This window comes from Corvus hawaiiensis, chromosome Z, assembly GCF_020740725.1.
Source record: "Corvus hawaiiensis isolate bCorHaw1 chromosome Z, bCorHaw1.pri.cur, whole genome shotgun sequence".
Taxonomy (NCBI): Eukaryota; Metazoa; Chordata; class Aves; order Passeriformes; family Corvidae; genus Corvus; species Corvus hawaiiensis.
In genome coordinates this window covers 67605242-67629790 of record NC_063255.1, presented here as the reverse complement: position 1 = coordinate 67629790, position 24549 = coordinate 67605242, and the positions used below count along the sequence as shown (strand labels likewise).

Here is a 24549-nt window from a genome sequence, read left to right as displayed (position 1 = left end):
TTATACATACACATATAAACTGCTAACTGTTCATACAGACTAAGCATTCCTGGGCACATATGGTCTCCCACTTGGGGACTGATTCCGTATTTGTGCATTTTATTACTCTGTTAACAAATGCAGATTTCTTTGTAATTAAACAGACTATTTAATATTCTGAAGTATGTGACCATATCAAGATTTGCTGCAATTTATCCCCAGTTATCAGGTACATACAGTAGAAGGGAGCTGTTAGCAAAGGAATGAGATAACAAAAAAACCCAAATCCAACTATAAAGAAACACAAAAACAGTGAACCTCTCTCCATCCGCAAATATTTTTATGCTGATGACAGATCTGAACAGGTTGACCAGTGAAGAGCCACTCACCTGGTAAAATTTTAAAGGTTTAAGCTTTGCAAGAATTCTCCTTTAGTACTTATTAACCTGAAAATAATGTTTGAAGAGCACATGTAACATGAAGTATATAATGCACTTCTTTTTTCCATGGGAACACAAAAGCTATTTCCAGGTCTGAATTTCAGCATAGGTTATTACTAAGTATTGCCTACAGGGGAAAAAATGTATTACTTTTGTGATAGCAAGATTTCCTTTGGGCTGATATAAGAAAATAATGGGCTTTTTTAAAGTCTAGATTGAATTTTTTTACTAGCTTTAAAAAAAAAAAGTAGAATTAAGGCAATACCAGTTACACTGCACTTTGATATAACCAATAAAACATTTTTGCTTGTAATGAATAAGGCCCACTCAATGAGCTTTTGAGTAACACCAGGGAAAAGAAACTTTCCTCTAGTCTCCCTCATCACCTGCTTCTCCTCCTCTCAGTCAGCATTAGACCAATTCTCTTCTGGGCTGGCTGCAGGGTGGATGGATGTACCAAGTTTAGCACTTTGGTGTGGTCTTGTTTTAAAAGCTATCTCAAAACAAAGTTGTACAAGAAACAAATCCAAGCCCTTTTTGCAACATTCAGAGTGATTCTGGAGCTCTTTTCATGCAGCCTTACCTAGATGATTTTCAACCAGAAAATGCAGAAAACTAGTGGACAAACTTGGCTCTCACTTTGATGCCTGCGTCTACTTTGGCTTCTGTGTTTTGTACTTATAACTGAGAGAGCAAGAAAGCAGCTGGTAGCTGTGAAAACTGAGAGGGTCTCTGGCCATCCCCATCTCAGGAGGTTGGCCACTCTCATTCAGTACTTGAGCCTGTCAGAAAGTATGAGCAGGTACCACAAGAGGTCTGAGCAGACCACAGCTCCAGCTCCCTGGATTGGTGCCTGAGGGCATTTTGGTGGAAAGAGCACAACAAAGGGAAGAAAATGAAGGCCAAAAAAAAGGGGAAAAAAATACCTCTCTCCCTCTTCAGGGCTTCTTCCAGTAGCAGACACAAAAACTGGACATAATTAAATCTTGAGGAACTGAAGGCATTCTTTCAGCCCGTGTAGATGTGAATGATATGACAGTAAATTTCTGCCATTTTATTCTTTTATAGCCAAGGGGGACACTCAGAGATTGCATAGAAGGTGGGTGAAAGCTATCTAGTCTGTCTGTTTACCACTGATCCCCTTCTTGATATATTTCTCAGTCTCTATTGTTCCTCCCCTGAGAGCTCCTGTCACGTACAGGTCACTCCTACTCTGCCTTAGAGGAGGGTGTCTGCAGCCCCAGAAGCTGTGCTAAAGCTGATCTATTCCTTATCTGGTGGACAACGCTCTCACAGGCAATTCCACCAGCAATATCCATCTTAATGACAAAGTACATCTTTTACATGTCTGGTTTCCAACCACATACATCTAAGTGTTATGCTGGGTGCTTTTTTTTTGACATTGGAAATCACTGACATAGGGCAAGTTGTGTTTCAAACTGCTGGATTGACAGATGTTTTCCTTTAAAAAACATCCTATATGCTTTGGTGATAAGGACACTGCTCTGGCTGGACTAAGAAAATTAATAACAAGCTTTCCACATAAGGCCAACAAAAAATAAAATTAAATCTATCTTTGAAATGCGAAGCTGCATTTCTAAAAGATTAATATTTCAAAATTAGATTAAGGATATTGGGAAAGGACCCTTGTAAGCTATTTGAGCTCTGCACTTAACTTCACATTATTATTGTTGTTTAAATGAAAAAAGTAGTCCAGTGAAAATTAAATGAGCAATTTTCATGTGAAGGCCTCTGGACATTATTAAGATTCACAGTACAAAGTGTCATGCTGCCTCATAATAAATTGATCTGAGTAAGGTGGTAAATATCTACTGCCTTTATAACTGAGAAAACATTTTGCATTACCAGTGTTTCTGAAACAGACTGACAACCAATTTTTTTCCTTAAATACACAGCCACAGGTTAAATGCTCCAGCATTTTCCAGTGGCAGCATCCATCCTCCTATACTTTGGCAGGCAAAATAACCCAGATTAAATTAATTAGTGTCTTCAACTACTGTTGAGCTCATTAGTAACCCTCTAATATTGTATGTTCTGAAGATATATGCTTAAGTGCAGTAATTGTAGGCACTGGTTCATTAGCAAGTACGATCAACATGGGTTATCAAAAATATTTTTCACGCATAAGAAATAGAGCAAATTGCTAAAACAATAAAAGAAATACCTAAGATCTACAGCAGGTCAATCTACATGATGTAATATTTCATTAACATAATTAGAAGCAGATTTACAATAACTTAATTTTCCACCTTCCTTTGTCTAAAGGAGACCAGGCATACTGCCCTGCTTCCTGCAGAAAGTTTCTGCCCCGGCTGGCAAAATGTCAGGTGAAATTAAGGCTGTGCAATGAAGAAAGTGCTATTTTAGATGTGATAGACTCCCTTTAGAAACTCTGCGATTGTACACAGGCTGTGTAATTACAGGCACTTGCGAACTGTACTTCATTTTAATGACAAAGTGTTGGCACTGGTGAGATGTTTAACCCTCCCAATATTAAATGAACACAATTCAAATACACTGTTAGAATCATCATCATCGTCATTTGAAAAAAAACAACATGGGGGGACACTTAAGGAATATGGAAACAACATAGTAGCACTTTTTCCCCCAAAGATTAAAGCAATGAGGTATTAATTTTCTCCTTTTTGAGGAATAGAGATCTCATGACTTTTAATATTTCTCTTGACAAAAGAAATAGAAATGTTGCTATTAGATTTCCACTGGAAGCTTCTGTTGTCGTGCAAGATAAGCAGAGTTGCAATATTTTCTTTTTTTCCATATTAACCACAATACATTTGAAGTTTGGCACACTTAATTTTCAAAGGAAATTACAATAAAAGGAGTACTCTTACTGGATGTCAATGAATGGACCTGTGATTGATTGTAGTTCTAAGTAGTACAAGTGCACAAGTGCTCTTTCTTAGCTTAAGAAAAATGTACTTACCGATGGAGAAAAGAAATAAACAGCGGAGGGGTTGACCCTGCCTTCATTGGGATTGAGTGCAAATTTCTGATGGATTTCCAAAAGGAACAATTTTACACACAAGACTTGCTACAAGTTCAGTTTATCCTTGAAGGCTCCAGCAAAGAAAAGTACTAGTCAAAGTACTAGTGCTGTACTAGTCAAATCAGATTTATCTGCCAGTTTGAGCATACTAAAACTTTATGATTATGATCTTTACTGTATTTTTTGGAGACAGCTACACTTACACAAAGTTACATTACTGTGTAATTCATAAAACACATTAATCTGAGAAATGCAAATTTAAAAATAAAAATATTTATCATATAAGGTATTACAAACATACATTAAATAAAGCCTTACATAAGAAAAATGCACTAAATGTTGAATCTTTCACTCTTTTTCTGTTAAAAACTTATGATTTATGGCTTCTGTTTCAAGACCTTTGTGACTGTTCATAATTGAGCAGAATTTGCATACTGTTCCAACATGCTCCCAAAAGGGAAAACTACTTACCTTGCAGAAAACACTAAAATTAATTTGAAAAGAAAAACCACAAAAAGAAAATTGACAATGACATGGTCATGCAAGCTCTCCTCATTTGGCACCTATTGGATGGCCTCTGTAAACCTGGCCACTTACATAAGTGTTTAGAATACTAGACAATATCACACTCACCTTCCACATCAAATTTAGATAATCAGAATAAATTTAATGGAATCGAGCTATAGAAACTTCTTCCCAGCGCAGTGCTTGCAAATTACTCTACAGCTACATACTCGCATTTGGGTTTGACAGTTTTTAGCCACTGCCTTGACCCATTTGACACCCTTCCACTAGGCTCTGCACTGCTGCAAGGAAGGGGCAGCGGTCCCTGAACCTGGCTCCCTCTGTCAAACCTATCAGATGAAAACAGCAAAGCATAGGAATGCAGATGAAACTAGAGAGAATACATGGTCAGTCAGTGTTAATCATTCTTAAAATTTCACTTCACACCAGAGAGGATTTGTTTCGTAAATGGCTCTAGGGCCTCTGAATGAGAAAAACCTGTCCAACAGAGAAGACATTTATTTGAAAAAAAATCTCTGTAATAAATTTTGATCTATCATAACCATACGTAATTTTGGAGTCACAGCAATCGCTCTTTGCCTAATTAAACTGTGCTAATATGAAACTGCAGGCCAGGCCCATAAGGCACAACAGATCTGAGGGAGTGTGGAAATGTCTGGAAGTTGCAAGCTCTGGGAAGAGAGGCAGAAAGGCACAGGAACTGTGCCTGCATGCTAATGAACTCCACCAGATCATAATCCATACAGATGCAATTTAAATTCCCTTCCACATCCTCAGCCTCAAATTCTTCTAATTAATCCACAGCCATGAGATAAACAGCCGTGCAGAGGCAGGGATGGCACAACAGATGTGACAAAAGGCGAAAGACTACTCCTTGCCACTTCTCTTTCCTCAGGATTTGAAGGTTGTGTCAATCACTAAGCCAAACTCGGAGGGGCAATCAAAATGTCATTTACTTAATTTCTCCATGACATTTTAACTTTTACCTTATAAGCATTCCTGGATTTAGGACAGGCAAAAATGTTTTAGCAATCACAAAACACACGATTCCTCAGCCACATGGCAGCATTTAAAAGCATTTCACTCCCACTTGACACGGAGCTTTGTTAAAGATGGCAGGCAGTATTTCACCAGCTTGGCTTACGCTTTGTAAAGACACTCAGCTTCCTACAGAGGTTTAAGTCTAAAAGAAGTCAATTTATTGCCAGCTCCAGCACCATGCAGACTTGCAAAGAGACCACAGAAGTGAATTGCCATGCTTTATTTCAAGTGGTGTCACAGCAACCCAGCAGTGTTGCACGTTACTATATGTAGAAACCAGTTACAAACCATAGTTCCCACAGCCATTTCCCTCAAACTCTCTATAGATGAGATCTACAAATTGCAGTTCTTCAACAGCACTCCAATGCTGCCTTAACATATAATAGGGTAGATCTGGAGAGACCTGTTTTCAGTGAAATTTCCCGTAATTTACACTCATTCAAAGCAGAGTTTGTCGAAGTGTTTCTTAGTAATCACAATAAGATAAACTGCTGGCTATAGTTTTGGGCATTTTCTGATTTTTTTGTATGTTGTTTGGGTTGTGTGTTTTTTAAATGAGTGGTAACAAACAGCTGCTTTCAGTAAGCATCTGGAGCCCTGCTACTCCTCCACAATTAAATGAGATTAAAAGTATTTGATTGTCCATTTACCAGTATTTGCATATATGAAAAGATTTTGCCTGTGCAGTTGTAGGCAGGTGTTGTTTAATAAGAAGGGCCTCACGTGTACTTCTTCCTAATACAGCTCAGAAATCTGAAGGAGTTACACAATGTCATGAATGGCTAATCTCAGCTTTTCATCTCTGTTACTGTTATTTTCAAATCAATTTGAGCGATCCCTTTAGTGTTTACATTAACATCTGGCTAGTAGCTTACTAGATTACTTGAAGAGAGTTGGTAGCCTCATTTTGAATTTTAATGAAGACCATGCTGCATAAATCACTGACATTAGATTCCCTACTGGCACACTTGGCCATGATGGAAAGCTGAAGTAAGACAAAAAGAATTAAATGCCATTACATTACTGCAATTGAATAATCAATATCATGAGTTGTCCACAGCGCCTGAGCATGACTGCCACAGTCAGTTTTTACATAGTTCAGGGGAAAAATTAAGAAATAAACTTCAGGTCTCTTGATTTATGACATACCATGTGTTCTGCAGTCACCTAGAAAGCTGTGATTTTTTTTTTTTTTGCATCTCTGAGAAAGGAAAAATGCCACACTGGGACTTGTACAAACACTTACCTTTTTAGACAGACAATACTGATTTGCTTTGTCAAACTACCTGCTACTGTACTCCTATATTCCTAACAGACTGTCATAGCACAGACTGAGACAGGGGAAAAAAACTGAGATATACTAAACTTGACAAGTGAGTCAGACTCCACTTGCTTAGGTCTCAGGTCTTTTATTTCATGCTGTGTTTTAGGAGAGAGAGAGAGGCACTAGGTCTTGATGTGGTTTATATTGCAGCTTCTAAACAGGAGAAGCTCAGGCCTCTTGGAAATATCCAGAAAATACAGAGAATACATGATCTGTGAAGCTGATTTTCTTACCTGTATCTAGAGATGTGTTAATTTATGCACAAATCTAGCTGTGTGTAATGATCTTGCTTTTCTCCCTACTAGCTCTGCAGAGCTAATGTTAAGCATTTTCATAAAATGATCACTATCTGTGGTCTTCAACCTGAATAAGTTCGTGACCTGAATGAGCTATACTCTGCTTTTTCTCCATCAACAGAGAGAGATCTGAAGTTTGCTGAGCTTATTTCACATTGAGGGATTCATATTTCACAGTCAACAGAGTTGAAGTCCCTGAAATTTAAATTTCAAGTAAGATGTCAGAGCAAAATAGAAACATATGTCTCACATTAAGAACTAAGACCTCAAAACATTATGGAAGTATTCATACTGACTTTAGAATGTGGTCATTTACTGCACAGCAGTGAGCATGGGCACTCAGAATGCCATCTGCTGGCAAAAGCAGCATAAGGAAGCATGATTCCTTGGTAGGCAACTTTCAAAAAAGGGAAAGATTAAGAAACATGATGTGGATTGTCAGTTTTTCGGTTTGGGTTGGTTTGGGTTTTTTTAACTGTTAATTTGAAGTTTTTTTCAATAAAGTAGCTTTGCCTGCATGATATAATGAATTTTATGTAGAAACTTTGGTGGGGAATGGATTTTGAACAACAAGAAGAGTATTACAGCTTTATTTTGCAGTGGAAAAGACTATCGTTTGAAAATAGTAACAATTTAAAAGGCATAATGAATAATGAGGAAATACAAATAGAGCTGATAGACTGATACTGCTTGTACTTTCCTGTTCTTCTGGAGGGGAAGCTGTATGAAGAGCAGCTGAGGACACTTTGGCTGTTCAGCCTGGAGGAGACCAAGGGGAGACCTCACTGTGGTCTTCAATATCCTCATGAGGGGAAGCAGAGGAGCGGGTCCCAATCTCCACTCTCATGACCAGTGACAGGACTCAAGGGAGTGTCATGAAGCTAAGACAGGAGAGGTTTAGGCTGGATATCAGGAAAAGGTTTTTCACAGAGAGGGTGGTTGGGCACTCTAACAGGCTTCCCAGGGAAGTGGTCACAGCACCAGTCTGACAGAGTTCAAGAAGTGTTTGGACAATGCTCTCAGGCACATGGTGTGATTCTTGGCAGGTCCGGTGCAGGGCCAGGAGTTGGACTTGCTGATCCTTGTAGTTCTCTTCCAACTCATCAAGTTCTATGATTCCGTGATTCTCCTATTTCACAGGATCTCAAAAATAACTCAAGATTTTATTAACTATTTGGTGAGAATATTGAGAGGCTAAACCTCTACACTAGAAATTGAAAAAAAAAAGAAATCAAACCCAGCAGTGAATCTGTTTATTATTGTGCCATCACCTACAGCAACTGTGATTCCAAGCTTTATGTGGCCATTTTGTGATTTGACCAAAAATAGTGGACAATACCTGTCGGGTAACTCCACTTACAAAACAGTGACTGTTGTCATAGGACTACAGCAAGGCAGATCCACAGAAGCCACATCTCTACTGGTTTCAAAACTGTCTCTGCTGGGTTGAAAACATCTTCTCGTTCTCTTTTTTCCCCCTCAATGATTACTGATGAAATGTTTTATTGTGCCCAGTTCCACAGCCAACAATCAACCAAGTTACCTAAACTATCTAACAAAAAACAACTCGTCTAATACTGCTCGAGTGTTTTCTGAGTGTGTCCCATCTTTGCAAGCCAGTCAGAAACGTGGGACAGTACAGGGAGTAAGATTTGGTGGGGCTCAGCAAGGACTTTGGTCTAAATATAATTTGATAATTGCTTAGATTAGGTTTACAATCACTGACAAAGAAACATCCATCTGCTCAAAAGTAAGACCAACAAAAAAGCTGGAAGTAACAGACGTCAACTCCAACATATTTAATAGCAGAGAGAAGCCAGAAACAAAAGAAAAAACTACAAAACATAATTTGTGAGCAGAGTCATCCCTGACCACAGCTTTTCCTACACTCATCTCTTAGAAAGTACACATTTATTTATTGTCAGCTGTGGTGTGGTTCCAAGAAAGGCAGCAAACCTAGAAGATCCAATACTGAAAAGATGCCATTCACATTTTACCAGTAAGTTACCACGACTTACTCTGACATATAGGAAGACCGCAGGATGAAGAGCATGGGACAAGGAAGAAAAGTGTCATCTAGGATGAATACAAGCTTCTCTGAAGTCTTGAAAACATCTGCTAATTTGAAAACTCAGCATTTCACCCATTTCAGGAAAGAAGGGAACAGGATACAAGGTTTAAAATGTGCTCAAGAAATGAAAAAAATCAGGAAAACAGGAAAAACAGTTTTAAATGTTAGTATCACAGCATAAAGTCTTTGATCTATGCTTTGTCCATGCAAAAACTATCCTTGCAGGGATACCAAAGCTGTGTCTGAAACAAGGCAGCAGAGCCCTGGTAACTCAGAGCTGTGGTGAAGGTAAATGCTGGTGTGGTGAGACCCTCCTGATGGGTCTTCAGAGAGGCTCATCACTGATGAGATCATTCTTCTCCGAGGGATGGAAGTCTGGGGCTGCACTCTCCCGGGTGGAGGTACCAGCTCATCTCTGCCTGTAAGGGTAGCTCTACCCAGGACTGCCCTGCACCACCACTCTTTCACTTCCAATTGCAAAAGAAAGATCATAGGGTGGCCCCCTCTTTTGACATTGTCCCTGGGGGTTTTTTGTGATTAAAAGTCAAGGCAAGAAGGGAGAAAATGCTAAATCTGCCAAGATTGGAATACTGCCCAATATATTGGAATACTGCTACCCTGGAGAGCAGCAGGCACTGTGTTAAAAACTCATTTGATTCTCAGAGCACTCTAGGAATGCCTGAAAGGTACATGAGGACGCAGGTAATTTCATAGATGCCCAGCTGTCTCCAACACCAAACGGAAACATACTCCAGTTAGGAATGAAAGTCAGAGGAGTATCAACTCCGCAAGTGTGTAACATGCTGTGTGAAACTCAAAAAAGTAGACATGCATAAAATAAAGTAAATCTCTAAGTGTTTTCTAGATTCTCTGAGAGAAGCTCATTCCTTGGCCCAGAATTTACTTTCAATTCAAAGCAATTTAATTACAAAGGGAGCACAAAGGTCATGAAACAGTCCAGAAATCAAAACAATACCTTTTTAGGTAAGCAGAGGTCTAACGATGGTTGTATTACACTGTTCAAGAGACTGAAGAGTAATTCCATACTGCTTAAGGAAATTTGATGGCTTGGTATCCTTGGTCTCCTTCCTGTGATTACTGTCTATAAACAGTTGTGGAGAATCCACAACCCACACCCATTAGCACAACCCAGTAAATGGGTTTCCCCCACTCTACAGCTCCTAACGGATTAATACTATCAGATCCTGCTATTCATCACAAAATAAGAATGTCGGCAAAGTCTCTTTTCACATGATAATCCCCTGCTTGACATACAATAACACTATTCCACCAAAGCTGAAGGCAAAATGTGATTCTTGTTATAATTACAGGATTTAATAGGTACAGAGGGTTTTTAGGTGCAGAGCAACTATTCTCACTAGAGTCTTCAAGAATAAAATGGCTGCAGCCAGATGATTTAGGCCATTGAGATGGTGTTATGATCAAAGATGCCCACCCTTACTTTTTAAGGGGTCACTTCAGTAATACGCCATCTCCATTTGGATTTCTTTTGGGTAACGCTGATGTCTTTCATGTGTTATTTTGAAAGGTGACATGTTTTTGATCTGATTCTGCAATACACATTGTAGGACACAATGAAAAAAGCCATCTCATACAAGTTCAGGCAGGTTTTGGATAGATAACTAGCTAGCTAGCGGATTGAAACATAAAAAGAATGGAATTGTTGAAACAGTGGACAGGAAGATTAAAATTTGTAAAGTTGCTTGGAAATGGTATATGTACAAAAGCCTAGTTAGTATTGAAAATATTTAAATCTTCCATGTCTAATGACCTTTAGAAATTGAGCTTTGCAGCTAGTAACGATAGGTTTGGAAAAAATCAATAGCACCATACAAATTATTATGAGCAATACCATTAAATTATTAGTTTGCAACAAGCATTAAATCCTATCCTGAGATATTCTTGAAGGCTTGCTTTCTATATCTATTTAAAGTACTGGCCACATACAAAATATTTTTTTTTAAGTTTGTCTAAGTGCTGTGCAAGTTCTAGAGGACCAGGGAAACTATGGGACACAGTCTGAGGTTAAGAAAGCAAGCTGGAGGGCCATAATACCCATGACAGGATGTGTGCTTCTGTCTCCAAGCCTTAAGATCAGAAGAAGGACTCCGGTAGCTGGACTCTCTTAGGGCTCTGTCAAACTTCATCCCCTTTATTTCAAGAAGTTCAACAATGGTGTCAGCAAAAAAACCAGTGACCTGAACACAAATACCACCATGCAATATCATGCTCAGCAACAAAAGCTAGCGTAGAGGAAGAAGGTGGGATTATTAGTTACTAAGGTGGGGGCTGTTCAGAGACTGGCTGGGCATTATTCTGCCTGTGTGAGGCGCTGAGCAATCTCCTTCACTGTGCTTGTTGGTTTGGTTTTGGTTGTTTCTTTGGTTTTGCCATTTTTCACTTCACCTAATAATAACTCACCTTTATCTGGACCCATGAGTTTTCTTACTTTTGCTCCTTCCAGTCTCTCAGGTGTGGGGGAGATACTCCATCTGCCATAAAGAGCTTACAAGACCTATGACAGCTTATTTTTGACTCAGGACATGGGAGCCAAAGCTGGGATGAGTCTTTTGTCCAGAAGAGCTACAACTGCCATAATACTGGTCCAGCTTCCAAAGGCAGCCTTTGACAGTGGGGAGTTGACTTCCAGGTGAAAGTCTGCATAGCTCCTTAGAATCACTCAGATATTATACAGTCTAAGAATATGGCTAATCTTGTTGCAAGAGGTTTTTTTGTTTTGCTTTGGGGGGTTCTTTTGTGGGGTTGATTGCTTATATCAAATAAAATCCCAAGCTTTCCAGCGTTACTGACGGGTATAATGTCCCACACACAGCCATGCAGGAGACAGGGACACAGGACGGCGACTCATGTCACCATTACAGACAAGCTTTCAAGTACTGAAATACATAAAATTGCAAATTGTTTGTTTATGAATTGGTTATTACTTGAATACAGTTTTTTTACACTTAGTCTTTTATTCTATCAGTGACTGGTTTTGACTCTAAAACAGATTTAAATCTGCAAATCCAGGTCACCAGGAGCACTGCTTTTCTTCTCAGCTCTAGGAACAGATTACCACCAGCAACTACAGCCCCAAACTAACCATCTTGTCTTTTTGGTGGGACCATCTGGAGGGTTGATGCAAAACCACAAACCTTTGTTACAAAACTATCCAGCTTTCTATTTGTGACTATTACTGACTCCCCTACTCATAGGGACTGTGAGGTACTGCAGGATACTCCTGCCAGTCTACAGTCACGATCACATGGATTTGCAGCCAGTATGGATGCACCTCTTGTATCTGTCTCTACAAGGCCGATGACAACTGGAGCTCTTCATGCTGTTGCAAGGTTGATATCAGTAGCCACAGTGGCAACTCTCATTCTACAGATAGCAACGGGAATAAACATGACCTCCCCACTCCACCCAGTCTGAAAACGGAGTGTCTCAACTCTTGTTACTTGGGTCTGGTTAGATTTCTGAATATAGTGGTAGGCAATTCACTTCAAACAAAGTAACATTTTTGTCATTCAAGAAGGAAGGTAAAACACTCACTTTTTTGCTATTTTGGTATTTTTTTGTATTTTGGTCTTTGTTCTACCTTCAAAATACTAGATTGTATTTTCTCTAATCCAAAATCCAATCCAATTATTTCAGTGGCCTTTGGATCAAGTCTCTTCTCATTATAAAGTCCAATTAAAACATTTAATGTTTCTCTCAAGTAACTGATAAATTAGATGAGAAAGCAACAAATTCCAGACAAGTAAAGTACATCAGTCTTAACAAAATTAAGAAAAACAGCCATCTAACAAAATGTTGCACATGGAAAACAGAAATTAGATTTAAAAAGTGGCAATTATATTCTGGTTACACATTTATAATAAATCCATGATGAAAGAGATGAGAGGTAGATCATCTGTAAAGAGTACTGGGCAGAGGTCAAAAATAAAATATTGTTGAAATTTTCAGTTTCAGAAATCCCATACAGACAGAATACTACAAAAAAGATTGAGGAATCTCACAAGTGACATACTAAGAATTATAATTCTATCAGATAACCCTTAACAAAATAACCTTTGTGAATATACCATTAGGTATGCTTATTTTTCATTCCAATAAAGAGGAATGAGGATTCAAATTTCATAATGCAGTTAAAATTCCATCATTATTCATAACTAACTTAATCCCGTGCCTCTGGTAGCTGCCTCACACAAGCCAAGACCTGTTCCCATAAAACATGGGCTATTCTAGGATGATTGAACTTTCTATCTTTAATTGTGGTACAAGGCACTTAAAAATAACCTCTCACTAATTTTGCTGATTCACGCTAACACCTTAGCATCAGCAGGTACCGTTGAATGCAAATTCATGCTAATTTTCTTTGAGATCTTTCCTAAAAAAAGCAAAAATGGAAGTCAATGCCAGAATGACTGTCACATAAACGCAACACCTTACTTACTGTAAAAAAGATGATAAAGTGACTTCTTAGCCCATCTCTGGAATTTTAAATAGTACTAAGAAAAGAAGGCTTTGACAGTTCTTGTATCCAAACACATAGGCTATTACACTGTAATCCTCTCCCAAGCCACCAAAATGGTAACATCCCCCCACAAAAAGCTCAGGAGTAGTCCAGTGCATGTGCTCCCATCAATATCCCTCTACCAGGACCCAGGGGCTCCTGGCTTTGTGCTGCTGGGCAGCTCCACGGCCGCAGCCCTGGACCACGGACAGCTGCAGGTCACCCCGCAGGGACACCATTCGCAGCTACTGCAGCATGAGTCAGCTCAATTACCTTCTCGAGTCCTAGTCTGCCTCCATTTTCTTTATTTCAATGCACAACTACTTTGAGACACAAAGGAAGTCTAGTAGCCAACTAAAATTAACCTCTCCAAACATATAATGAGCTAAAATGACTCCACTCTAATAGATACTCCAGCTACCATCACAGCCTCTAAATATCTGAAGAATCATATTTGTAGCATGTCCCTAAACGTGCATATTAGGCTACCTGAGACCTTAAGCAAAATTAATTTCTAGACAGTTATGGCACTCTGATAGTACCTGAGAAATCTGGTCTTGACCTCTTGTCTCTTTTTCCTTTTTTTCATTTTAAATCATAGGTTTAGCTCGAGTACCTGTGTCCTGACTTAAGGAACTTTGGTGAACTGCCGTTTTCAAGTAAATCAGCACAAAACCCGTGCTGTTCAGGATTTTATCAGTGACTCCACAAGCTCACATGGCAAGCTACTAGGTGTGACGTTAACTGGTTTGAGATCTGCTCTGACAAAGGAAATGGCACTATAGACCACTTTGTTGCAGTACACAGATGAGTGCATTGATGACCAGAAACCCCAGATCCAAAAATTCTCCACAGGTTTCCAGCTGTCCCAAACAGTAACTTTTGAAGTGGTAGCTTTCAGAAGGGAAGTCATTAAGGTTTTTTGGAATAATGACAATGTCATAGAGAAAAGACTTTTTAGGAAGCCTGAAGGAGGCAAGCCCACTGCTGCTGCTGATGCAGGTAGCTGCCAAGAGGAAATAAAACGTCTTGCACTTTGCCAAGGTCCCCTCTGGCTGCAGGCAGGCTGGCAATAAAAAAGTCTTAGGAACAGGTAAAGAAGGACTCATGTCAGCAGTTGGTGTCTGCAGTGGCTAATAGGCAACAGGAGGCCTCCTGGTACTGTTCAGATACAAAACACGTATATATGTTCTTTATAACCACAGGAAAAAGTACGAAGTAGCCACAGTGTATAGCTCGAGCAGTATTTATCAGAAGGTTGGGGGTGAGCAGCTATTTAAATAAAATGGATTTAGACAAGGGCTTGAACATGCACCAGTGCAACAGTTAAGTGTCTCCAGGTCGAAACTGAGGGATAAAACAGCAGTGCAAAAGCCTTACAGAAGGGCCCTCAACGGCTTCACTCTCCCCCACCCAAAACCAGGGTCTTTTGTGAAGCTGCTTTATGCAGCCGAAACTTTCTTGTTAATTAAGCAAAGATTGGTAGGTACAGCTGCAATTTCAAATGAGCTGTTTCCAAGACTCTCCACTTGTTCTGCCTCACTACCAGATGCACAGTTCCTTTTCCAGCTTGTACATTGTTTGCATTTTTTTGTCCTTTTGATATTACTATAATATGGAAGTTATCAGTACACGACAAAGAAAACAGAGGCACCACTGGAGTACCCCTTGTCATGTTGCCTGTTGTTGTGGCAACCACTTAATTAGTTGTGTTACTCAGTTTTCACCAGCGCCTGCCAACATCACCTCTCCAAGATCTGTTATTATTAAGGAGTCTGCTAACTCAGCTGCTTTACAAGGTAGCAAAAAAGATCTGCTGGCATTTCCATTCTGAATCTTATTTTTCAGGAATCATAAATCACTCATAAATTGCCCAACAGCTGAACACAATGTGCACAAATACTACAGTGGTAACCCATCCCTTTGAAAAGAACACAAAAAATGTTGGGATCTAATCACGCTCCCTGCAGTACCAGTATGTATTCACTACACAGGGAGAAGGATCAAACCTTAAATTCTTTAAGTGAAAACACCCAAATGCTTTGACAGACAATCTCTTTCATGTCTCTCCTTTGACATCACAGACGTATGGTATGGGGACAGGATTGGCCCCATTTCCTCCAAGCTTCCTTTTAGAGAAAGATTCCTACCCTTCACATTGCTGCTGTATGTATGCTCAAGCTGTTCTGAGAAGTACACAAACATTACTGAGCCAGCACTGCAATTACCATAATTAAACATGATAATCAAAGAGGCTGCAGTCAGTCAGAAGTCTGACCAGACTACATCAGGAGCCTTGCTCAAGAGTAAACTGTCCCTGTATGTGAGTTGCACAGAGACTTCAGACTCAAAGGGCTGAAAAAAAAGAAGTTGTTTAATTACATTCCACAGACAACCCCATCACCTTGGATGAATATTTCCCTTGGACAAAAGGTCACCTAGTTACCTAAATTCCATATCTGAGTCTGGGACCATAAAGCAATACATACTTACAATCATCTCTTTAGTATCAAAGCCGACCATGTCAACAGTTGAACACCCACAGTTTAATATTTGGGTGCTGTAACAGAAATTAAACATTCTGAAATCTTATTAAAATGTGGCAACAAAAAAGCCTCTCTGCCAAACAGCAGAGAAGATACATAGGAGCCTCCTGCAGAATTCAACATCAGAGAACAGCAGAAAGAAACTAAAATAATTCTCTGATCTGTACAGTGAGATTCTGGAGGTAAAAATGTGCTTCTCCACAAAATTTTAGACAAGAAGTTGGTCAAAAGGGATAGCTTTATCCCTTGATATTGCGTCTATTCAAGTTTCAGTCTCCCTTAATGCTCTTCAAACACAGATTTTGGCAGTTTATTGTTTAAAGATTGAGCAGTGGTGAAAAACACATTCATTTCTGCTTGTCAGAGATGTTGATGAATTCCAGTCACATGCAATTAAGCTGGAATTCAACACAATGAAAGACTAAACAGGGAAGTCTAGACAAACAAAGAAAAAAAAAATCAATCAAAAATACAATTCCCAGAGAAAAATTCCTAAATACTTCTACATTCTTTCTGCTGCAAAAGAAATCTTATCTTATTTATTACATGAAAGTAGAGTATTTGCTTTATTTTAATGCATGCAGCAGTATTAGAATGTATCATCTAAAAGAGACAGCAAAAATACTAGTCATGCTGTAATATTTTTGCTACAGGAGAAACATAGAATCTTGAAGTTTTATAGTAAAACACAGATTTGTTAAAAATGGGATACATTGCATTTTCCATTTCTTAAAGATAAATTCCCTCTCTGTAAAGCAAAGCAACAAATGTCACTGAGAATTTGAATTGTCTTCATGACATTTAAAATGAAATGAAAGACAAGTATTCTAGGCCCGAGTTTACATCCACGTAAATAAGGAGCTACATGTCTTTACTCAAAAGTCTTCATGCTGTGTATTGTTTTATTAGTTATGTTGTTTTTCAAACCAGAGGAAGAATCATAGAAGTATATAATTTTTTCTTAACTCTGGCAGTGCTTTACTGTCTCTAGATACGGAGAGATACAGCAAAAACTGCTTTAACATATGCTGCAAGAAAAAGGATTAGTTACACAAGACATTTTTGTACATTATTCAAAACCATCAGGTCAGTGCTGTCATGCTAGCAAGGCATCAGGGTCTCTTTGTCAACAGTGTATAGCAACTGACCTCAGGAACATGATGTAGTAGAATGATACAAAATTTCATAGCCCTTTTTCACCACAGGAGAGATATCCCAGAAGCTGGAATTTTTAACACTCATCAGTACTAGGTTGTACTGTACGACAGGACTCAACATGCACATGGCCACAATGATTTCACCAATGATAGAAACCTTTACTACTCTGAGAAAGTCAGAGATTTTCACATGAGAAACCTGATTAAATTCATTCACATTTGTATTAAGAGTAATGAGATCTTAGAAACTTACCAAACACTTCATTCTCATGAAACCAGAACAAACCCAAATTTTACACTTCACAAAACTGGTAAACAAATGTTTCATTTTATTGAATGAATCCTCTCAAGGAAAAATGGGCTTGGAAAAAAGGCAGCAAGAGAGATTTAGTCTTATTAGCCCTATAAATTTCTGATCTCCTCATACAAGCCAAAGAAAGTTCCTATGAGTACAGGCAGACTCACCATAACTCAGCTTCTCATACCAAGAAAGAGAAAAGTCCAAGTCCTTTGGGAAGAAACACAGGGCTTGAGCTGCATTTGTGCAACAGCTGCAACATCAGTTCTGGCTCTGCCAAACTATAGAGCTAACCTTTCCAGTTAATCGTTTTGTATGTACTCTACCTACTACAATAAGCTTCAGACTCTGGACTACTAGATAGGTGCTACATGAAGAAACTGTTCAATCAAAAAGTGAGTTGTCTTAACTTTGAAAAGGCCCTAAAACTAACAGGCCAGGTAATTTCAGAGTGTAATTTATTAGTTCTGCTCTTAAACTCACCTCGAACTTCAGGAGAGAATCGAGCTGAATGGCGAGACACAAAAAGTTTCAGTTCTTGATCCAAGTTGCATTCGACCAAGTTTGTGTCCCATGATCGGATCCCTAAAATTCAAAATACAAAACACATCCAGCTTGACACACGAGCACTGGAAGCTTTAACCAAGTATTTTTCTACTTGTATTCATGCTATTTGCATATTTCTAAATTCCAAGCCCAGCCTCACTTCCTTTCAAGGCACGCAGCTATTTTTTAAAATGCACTTGGAAGGATTCTGGCAGGAATCAGAAAAAGACAACCTGCCTTTCCAAAGGTGACCAGTCTTTAAGGCCCCAGCTTTAGAACTGCAGTAGTAGCCACTTCACAAGAAGCTACCAATGTCCCTGATTTGACTTTAAAATAGCAATATACAGGTTCACAAAACCAGAGGACACTTCAGTCATGTTGCCCTTCCAAGAAGAAAAAGACAGCACCACCTAGCATGTTGCTAATTAATATTTAAATAAAAAGTATTAAATTGCTGACTTCTCCACTGAATATCTTTGAAGCATACCATATTTTAAATTAAAATTTAAGTGATCTTTTATTTATGAAGTGTCAGAACTCTAGTTTTGAGATTTGAAAATGCTGTGCTTGATCTTTTTTCTTTTAAAAACTAAACAGCACATTTCTGTTCCCTACTGTTTTTCCCCCAGCTACTTAAAAAGTGAGACACTTGGCACTTATATGACCAAAAAAAGTATTATTCCAAAGTAGATTTTTAAGGATTGACATTTGATCAGGAAAAAAAAAGTCATTGCAGCCAAAAGACAAGTTTCTAGCTCCTTTCCGTAAGATTTTGATGAATAATTTGGAAAAAAAAAAAAAAAAAGAAGGAAAAAAAAAGAACATACTTTGGATTTTTCTCTAATTTTGTCTTCAAATTGTTCTGAAAAATATTCTAGTTTTGAAATAATGAGCAGGCAGTAGCACTACAAGTAAGTCCAGGCATTGCTGCAGTTTTGAAAACCAAAACTGCACTCATTTTTTTGTCCTAGAAGAACATCATTACATCGACACAAATGAACTGGCAAACATAAAAGGGATTTCTGGTGAGGAAATGTCTGGTGGCCCCTCCCCACATGAGCATCCTTTGCATGGAATCTCTGGGTTAGACCACTTTAGGGTTTGACCAGGAGATGCCTGAAGAGGTGTGTTTCCAACCCCTCATCCAGAACTAACACTCCTGGTAACTCTGTCAGGGTTTCAGGCTGTGGATGTTACTGTCAATGCCACTTCCCATGCTCTATATTCTGTTTCAAGGCAGCAGAAATGTCAGGACTTAGACTGGCAGAAGCCCTGTTGCAGGGATGAAGCATGAGGAGAAAAGAGGGAATAGCAGAGAAACCAGATCTGCAGTGCCAGTCTCCCACTGCAGCTCTGAGTAGGTTCTCCATGCAAATATGAACATCTGCATTTCAACAGCCTGAAGCCTCTGCAAGAAGAATGCATCCAGGGCTTTTCCTTGTGAGCATCCAAGTAAAGGTAGTAGCAAGCTTACTGTAACATGCTACCAACAATTAAGTAGCTGCCATTTCAATCTCCAGAAAAATTTGAAAATAGAGTATTGCCTGTGTGTTCCATAACCACTTGAGAAAAATAACTGAGCTATAAACAGCCACCTCCACTTCCTGACTGATGCATCATTGTTCAGAAGCATAAGCAGCAAGACTCTTCTGCAACTCTCCTTACTTCGTTTTCTCAGAAAGCTCTTGGCCATATGGTGCATTTTTGGGATGAGTTTTGGCAGACAAATATGTCTAAACAGGCTTTAATATATTCCAGGTGTTGGAATATTTGAGAGCAAGACTGCCAAGATGATATAATACCATACACATAGAGCACATATGAAAGCAATAACTGTGAAACTGACATTGATCACAAAGCTGAAGAACGCTGAATGAATGAGTGCTGAACTTCAAGAAGCTTTAAGATAAACAGCTCCCTGGCCTATGACACCAAGATTGGGTGGAGGAACTACAAAGCCTTCTGGAGGTCAGTTAAACAACATGGACTATGACTCATCAATGCTGCTAATGATAGGAGTCATCCACCATCTCTAGCTGCTTTAGATGCGATCCCAATTTGCTGCAGGGATAAGATTTTGATCAGATGTAGTCAAGAACATTGAGTCAGGCAATGTCCAAAATACAGGACTCAACACAAAATAAATAGGGGAAAAAATACCCAAACAACAAAGCCAAGGGGAAAAAAGCCTATATGCCCTATGCACACAGCAGTCCTAGAAGTTGAAGCTGGAATTTGGGTAGACTATCCAAAATTTGCAACTGCATGATTCAGCAGTCTGGATGCAAAAATTACGCATGTGTACCATAGAGTAGCAGAATGCATTAAATGCATGATATCACAAAATCATGTTTTGGGCAGAAAAAAGGTAAACGTGGAACTAAAATCCAAGGTCAATCCAATGACGGATTAGCAGTGTGGACGTAACCGCTGTAAACATGACTGAACTGGAGCTATTTCTTTCTTTCTGCAGTCTTAGGAATGCAATGCCACTAATGAGACAGCAGGCAGGGCACACCCAGTAGCATCTGCTAAACCAGTAGAAAAATCTTGAAGCTTTCTCTTGAGTCCCCTCGTCTCTTTTGGTGGATGGTGGGTTGGAGGATTGCCCCCTTAGCAAAGTCACATCCCAAATGTAATTACTGAAAATACATCTTGCCATGCCATTCCCTCCCCACGATATCTTAAGAAATGACTCTGCATTCCACCAGGTTGCGTAGCATCACGCCACTGATGTGTTATCAGCAGACGTTTTCTTTGACACGTTGCTCTGCAGTTTGGCGCATGAACCCACAGTTTTCAGTGATGGTACTCAAGAGATGTACCAGAGAGGACAGTGAGGCAGAGTTATCAAGAACCAAAATGCATTTAAAGCTCTACTGAGATGACGGTAGCGAGAAGTGGTTTTTTCCAGACTAGAGCAGACTTTCCAAAGAGAAAGATATTAGCTGAGCCCATAACTGCCTCACGCAGAAAGAGCTTCAGACTCCCATTGTATTCATCCAAAACAATGTACCTCAAAATTTCACCACAGAGTTTTCTTAGCAGGCAAAAATCTCAATCAGATGGTCTGATACTAGAAGCAGCACAGTGACTTCTAATCCAAAATGATGAATTAAAAGGCCAAAATATTTCCTCTGAACATCTAAACCCATAAGCGGGTGTTATGCTTAGTGGCAGAGGTAGCAGCAACTGAGCTATGCAGCAGCAACTGTACAATAGAAGATTCAAGAAGAGACTGAAGAGCATTTCTTCAGAGGAAGGGTATTAGCTGTCTCGAGGGAAGAAATTTTACCAATTTGCTCTATAATCTTTAACAATTTAATTAAAATGCAGCCAGTTCACTTCTAACACAACTGAAAATTAGATAGAGTTAAGGAAGTGCAATGCTGAAGAAGCTCTGAATGACAAAGCACCTGCCTCAGTAGTTCTTCCCAGGAGACAATGGTCACAATAAAGATGAACAGGTTATGATGAAACTGGTTAGGGGAGAGAGAATGCCTTTTACCTCAGACAGGTACGAAAAAGAATTCAGAGAAATAGCCAACTAAAGCAACAATGGTTGAGAAAGCAACAATAGAGACAGACGAAGTCCTAGCTGGACTGCTGAACCACACCTACATGACAAGGCTGCTACCAATTCCCCGTTCCGGGATCTCTTCTTCATTCTAACAATGGCAGTTTCTGAAATCTTTGTTTTCACTAGCCGAGAACAAAAAATACATGTTATACAATCATGTATCAAGTGAGTTTAACAAACTGTAAGGTCTGGCAATAATTTTCTTTGTGCTTTATTCCATTAATACCGCAACGGGTTGGGGTTTTTTTTCTCCTATCCGCATATACACTGCAATCTATTGTATCAAAAAACACAACGAAAACTCAAAAAACTGTCATTTGACTTGCAATACCATCCTGCATCGCCGTCTTAAGGAAAGGACAAATAAACGCCGAGTCAGAGCAGTCCGCAGTCGGACAATAACGAGGTTGAGCACTCAAGTAACAGCCTTGTTACTCAAATCGGTTTTCTTTATTGGAATATATATACGCATGTATAGAACTTGGGTCCTGAAAAATTCTCCAGACGACAGAAAAGTCCCAGCGCCCAAAGTTAGACACAAAGGCGCGGCTGCGCTCCCGCCCGCGCAGCCTCTGCCGCCGAGAGGGAAAACGCCCCGAACCTCGCCGGCTTGGCGTGGCGGTGGGGGACGACGGACTGCGGGCGGCAGCCGCCCCCCAGCCCAGCCCATCCACCCCATCCCCAGCCGCCCTTTGTCCGCCCCGGGCTGCCACCGGGACCGCAGTGCGGACCGTGCCACGCCCACCCGCCGGTGTCTCCGGGCGGACGGGCTCGGCGGCGGGCGCTGCGCTCCCGGCCCGGCCCCTCCGCCCAGCGATGGCGGGGAGGGGGCTCGCTGCGGCTCTCCGCAGCCCCGCTCCGCAGCGCCCGCACCCCGCGGGGGAAGGTGAGTGGGTGGGCGATTGCGGCGGGACCCCCCGGGGAATAAAGAGCTGGAGACCGCGGCTCGGAGGGATGGGTGTCGGGGGCAATCCCGGCTCCCGACCGCGCCCAGGGAGGGGCAGGGCGCCGGCGGGGGATGTCGCGGCGCTGCTTGCGGCGCCCCGGCTCCCGCCGCCTCACCTCGCTCGATATTGACGATCGCCCGCCGCAGGTGCTCCTCGGTCACCAGCTCGCCGATGACGACCAGCAGGTAAAACTTGCTGTCTAGGAAGCGGTGGGAGAGACTGGGCGAGGTGGAGGCCGGGTTGGGGATGCTGCAGGAGGGCTCCGAGTCCACTTCCACCACTACGGTGGCCATCGCCTCCGCCCCGCGGCTCCGGGGCGCTGAGAGCAGAGGGGCCACTCGGCGGCGGCTCCGCAGGCGGCAAGGAGGGAGTGAGGGCGGGCGGGGAGGCGGCGGCGCTTTTATACGGAGACGGTGCAGGGCAGGGACCTGGTGAGGAGGAGGAGGAGGAAGGGGGGGAGCCGGCGCATCCTCCGCGCCGCCGCCGCCTTTCCAGCATCCACAGCTGATGTCATCTGCGGCAAATCCTCCCCGCGGCGGCCCCCGGAAGCAGGAAAGACGCGGGGGGCGAACAACGCCCCGAGGGGACGCCAAGGGGTGCGCCCCGCGCCCAGCTCCCGCCCCGGCCGTGAGACCCCTGAGCCCCCGCCCCGCGCCTCCCTTGCTCCCCGTGCCCGTCCGGGGCGTCACCCTGCCGGCCGGTCACCCCGGGGCCCGTCCCGGGTCCCAGACTTGAAACAGGCGGTGAGGAGCCGCAGATGATGGCTTGGCAGACCTGGGGAGCTCATCTGGGAAAGCCGGCATCGGGACTCCAGCAGCCCTCCGGACGCCAACGGGTGAAAAAGCAGTGCCGCTGCCCAAGGCCAGTTGTCCTCTCCTACATCTTGCTGTAGCACTGCAGCAAAATTTGAGTCATACTTAAACACACACGCTTACCCAGCAATCTAATAATTCTTGCTAACTTTTTAAATTTAAAAAGCAGTTCATTTAATAAGAGACTTCGCACGTGGCCTTTCTGTACATATTCAATGCCCATGGATATATGATATCAGAAAAACACTGGTTTTGGACAAGATGCCGAAACCCATATTCTTGGCTTATTCAAAGCTGCAGAAGTTCAGAGGGGTTTGGGTAAGTAATGTTGACCAGGCTCAAGCAACTCCAGGGAGCAATGATAGCAGAAAACTTCTACAATGACAGAACCAAAGGTTTCATTTCTCTTCTCATGGATGTCAGATATATACACCGCAATACTCAGTGATAACCACCTCTGAAAAGTGTGCTGCTCTCTCCTAACCTGGGATAGAGACAAATCTGTCTGAGATGTTCCTCTCACTTTACTGACATAAGCAAGCCACTTGTTTACACTAAGCCTCTTGTTTATATGGCTCAAGTGATGTGGGATAAATTTCACTGTGACACAGGAAAGGATATAAACTTTCATAGCCTGCTTTTTAAGATAACCTCTTGTTCCTGGCTGAGAAGACACTTCCTCTGTCTGCAGCTTCTTACAGTGCTGGGTGTGCAAATTCTCTGCCTACTGCTCAGAAACAGAGTGCTTGCCTGGATGAACCAGTATGGCAGCCCTCTCTTCTTTGTATTTTGTTCCAGGGTACAGTGGACTAATCCACATGCATTTCAGGTTGTCACTACTAAGTTTTTTTATCTTACTAGCCTGGAGGCTACAGTTTCAATCCACAAAGGTTAAAGGGCCATCATTATAAGTGCTAGTCCATAATGTTATCTATCTATAGCACCTAGTGGTTTTGATATGAATAGTTCCTCTGCATAAATACAGTACTGAGAGCCCTGGCTTACATGGCGTGGTGTGTTTGGATGTTGCATCCAAAGCAGGCTTTTTCTGAACTGCCTGAAGGTTGTAGAGTGCAGACAAGCATTTTCACAGCTATGTCAGGTGGCTGAGATGACACAGTGGTAAAGAGCAGCAGTGCTCATTCTTCGCTAGAGCTGACACTGCTGATAGAACAAATACAATGGCATAGATGCACAAGAACTAGCAGCAGTTTTAAGGTTTGCAAGGTATTCAAAGGTGCAGGGTGCCTTTGGATGCCCCTGTTCACCTGAGCCTCACTGTGACTTTGCTGTTTCCTTGCTAATCCTGTCAGTCTCCATGGGATGCTGTAGATACCTACTTAGAAATAATGTCCATCCCCTGTGGCCTTGTCCCCCTTCCTAATAATCTATTTTAATTATAGATACCTCCAAGACTTG

The 24549-nt window shown here is 41.2% G+C and overlaps 1 protein-coding gene across 1 annotated transcript in view; it reads right to left on the bottom strand.

Annotated features, from left to right (window-relative positions):
- The window catches only part of MAP1B (microtubule associated protein 1B), a 69449-nt gene extending 46719 nt beyond the window's left edge, over positions 1–22730 (bottom strand). The window contains exons 1-2 of the mRNA XM_048290746.1: positions 22434–22730; positions 17729–17830 (exon numbers count right to left, since the gene is read on the bottom strand). Of these exons, the coding sequence (XP_048146703.1) occupies positions 17729–17830; positions 22434–22611 (280 nt within the window). The 5' untranslated portion in view covers positions 22612–22730. The remainder of the gene's footprint in view (positions 1–17728; positions 17831–22433) is intronic.
- Between the last annotated feature and the right edge of the window lie 1819 nt (positions 22731–24549).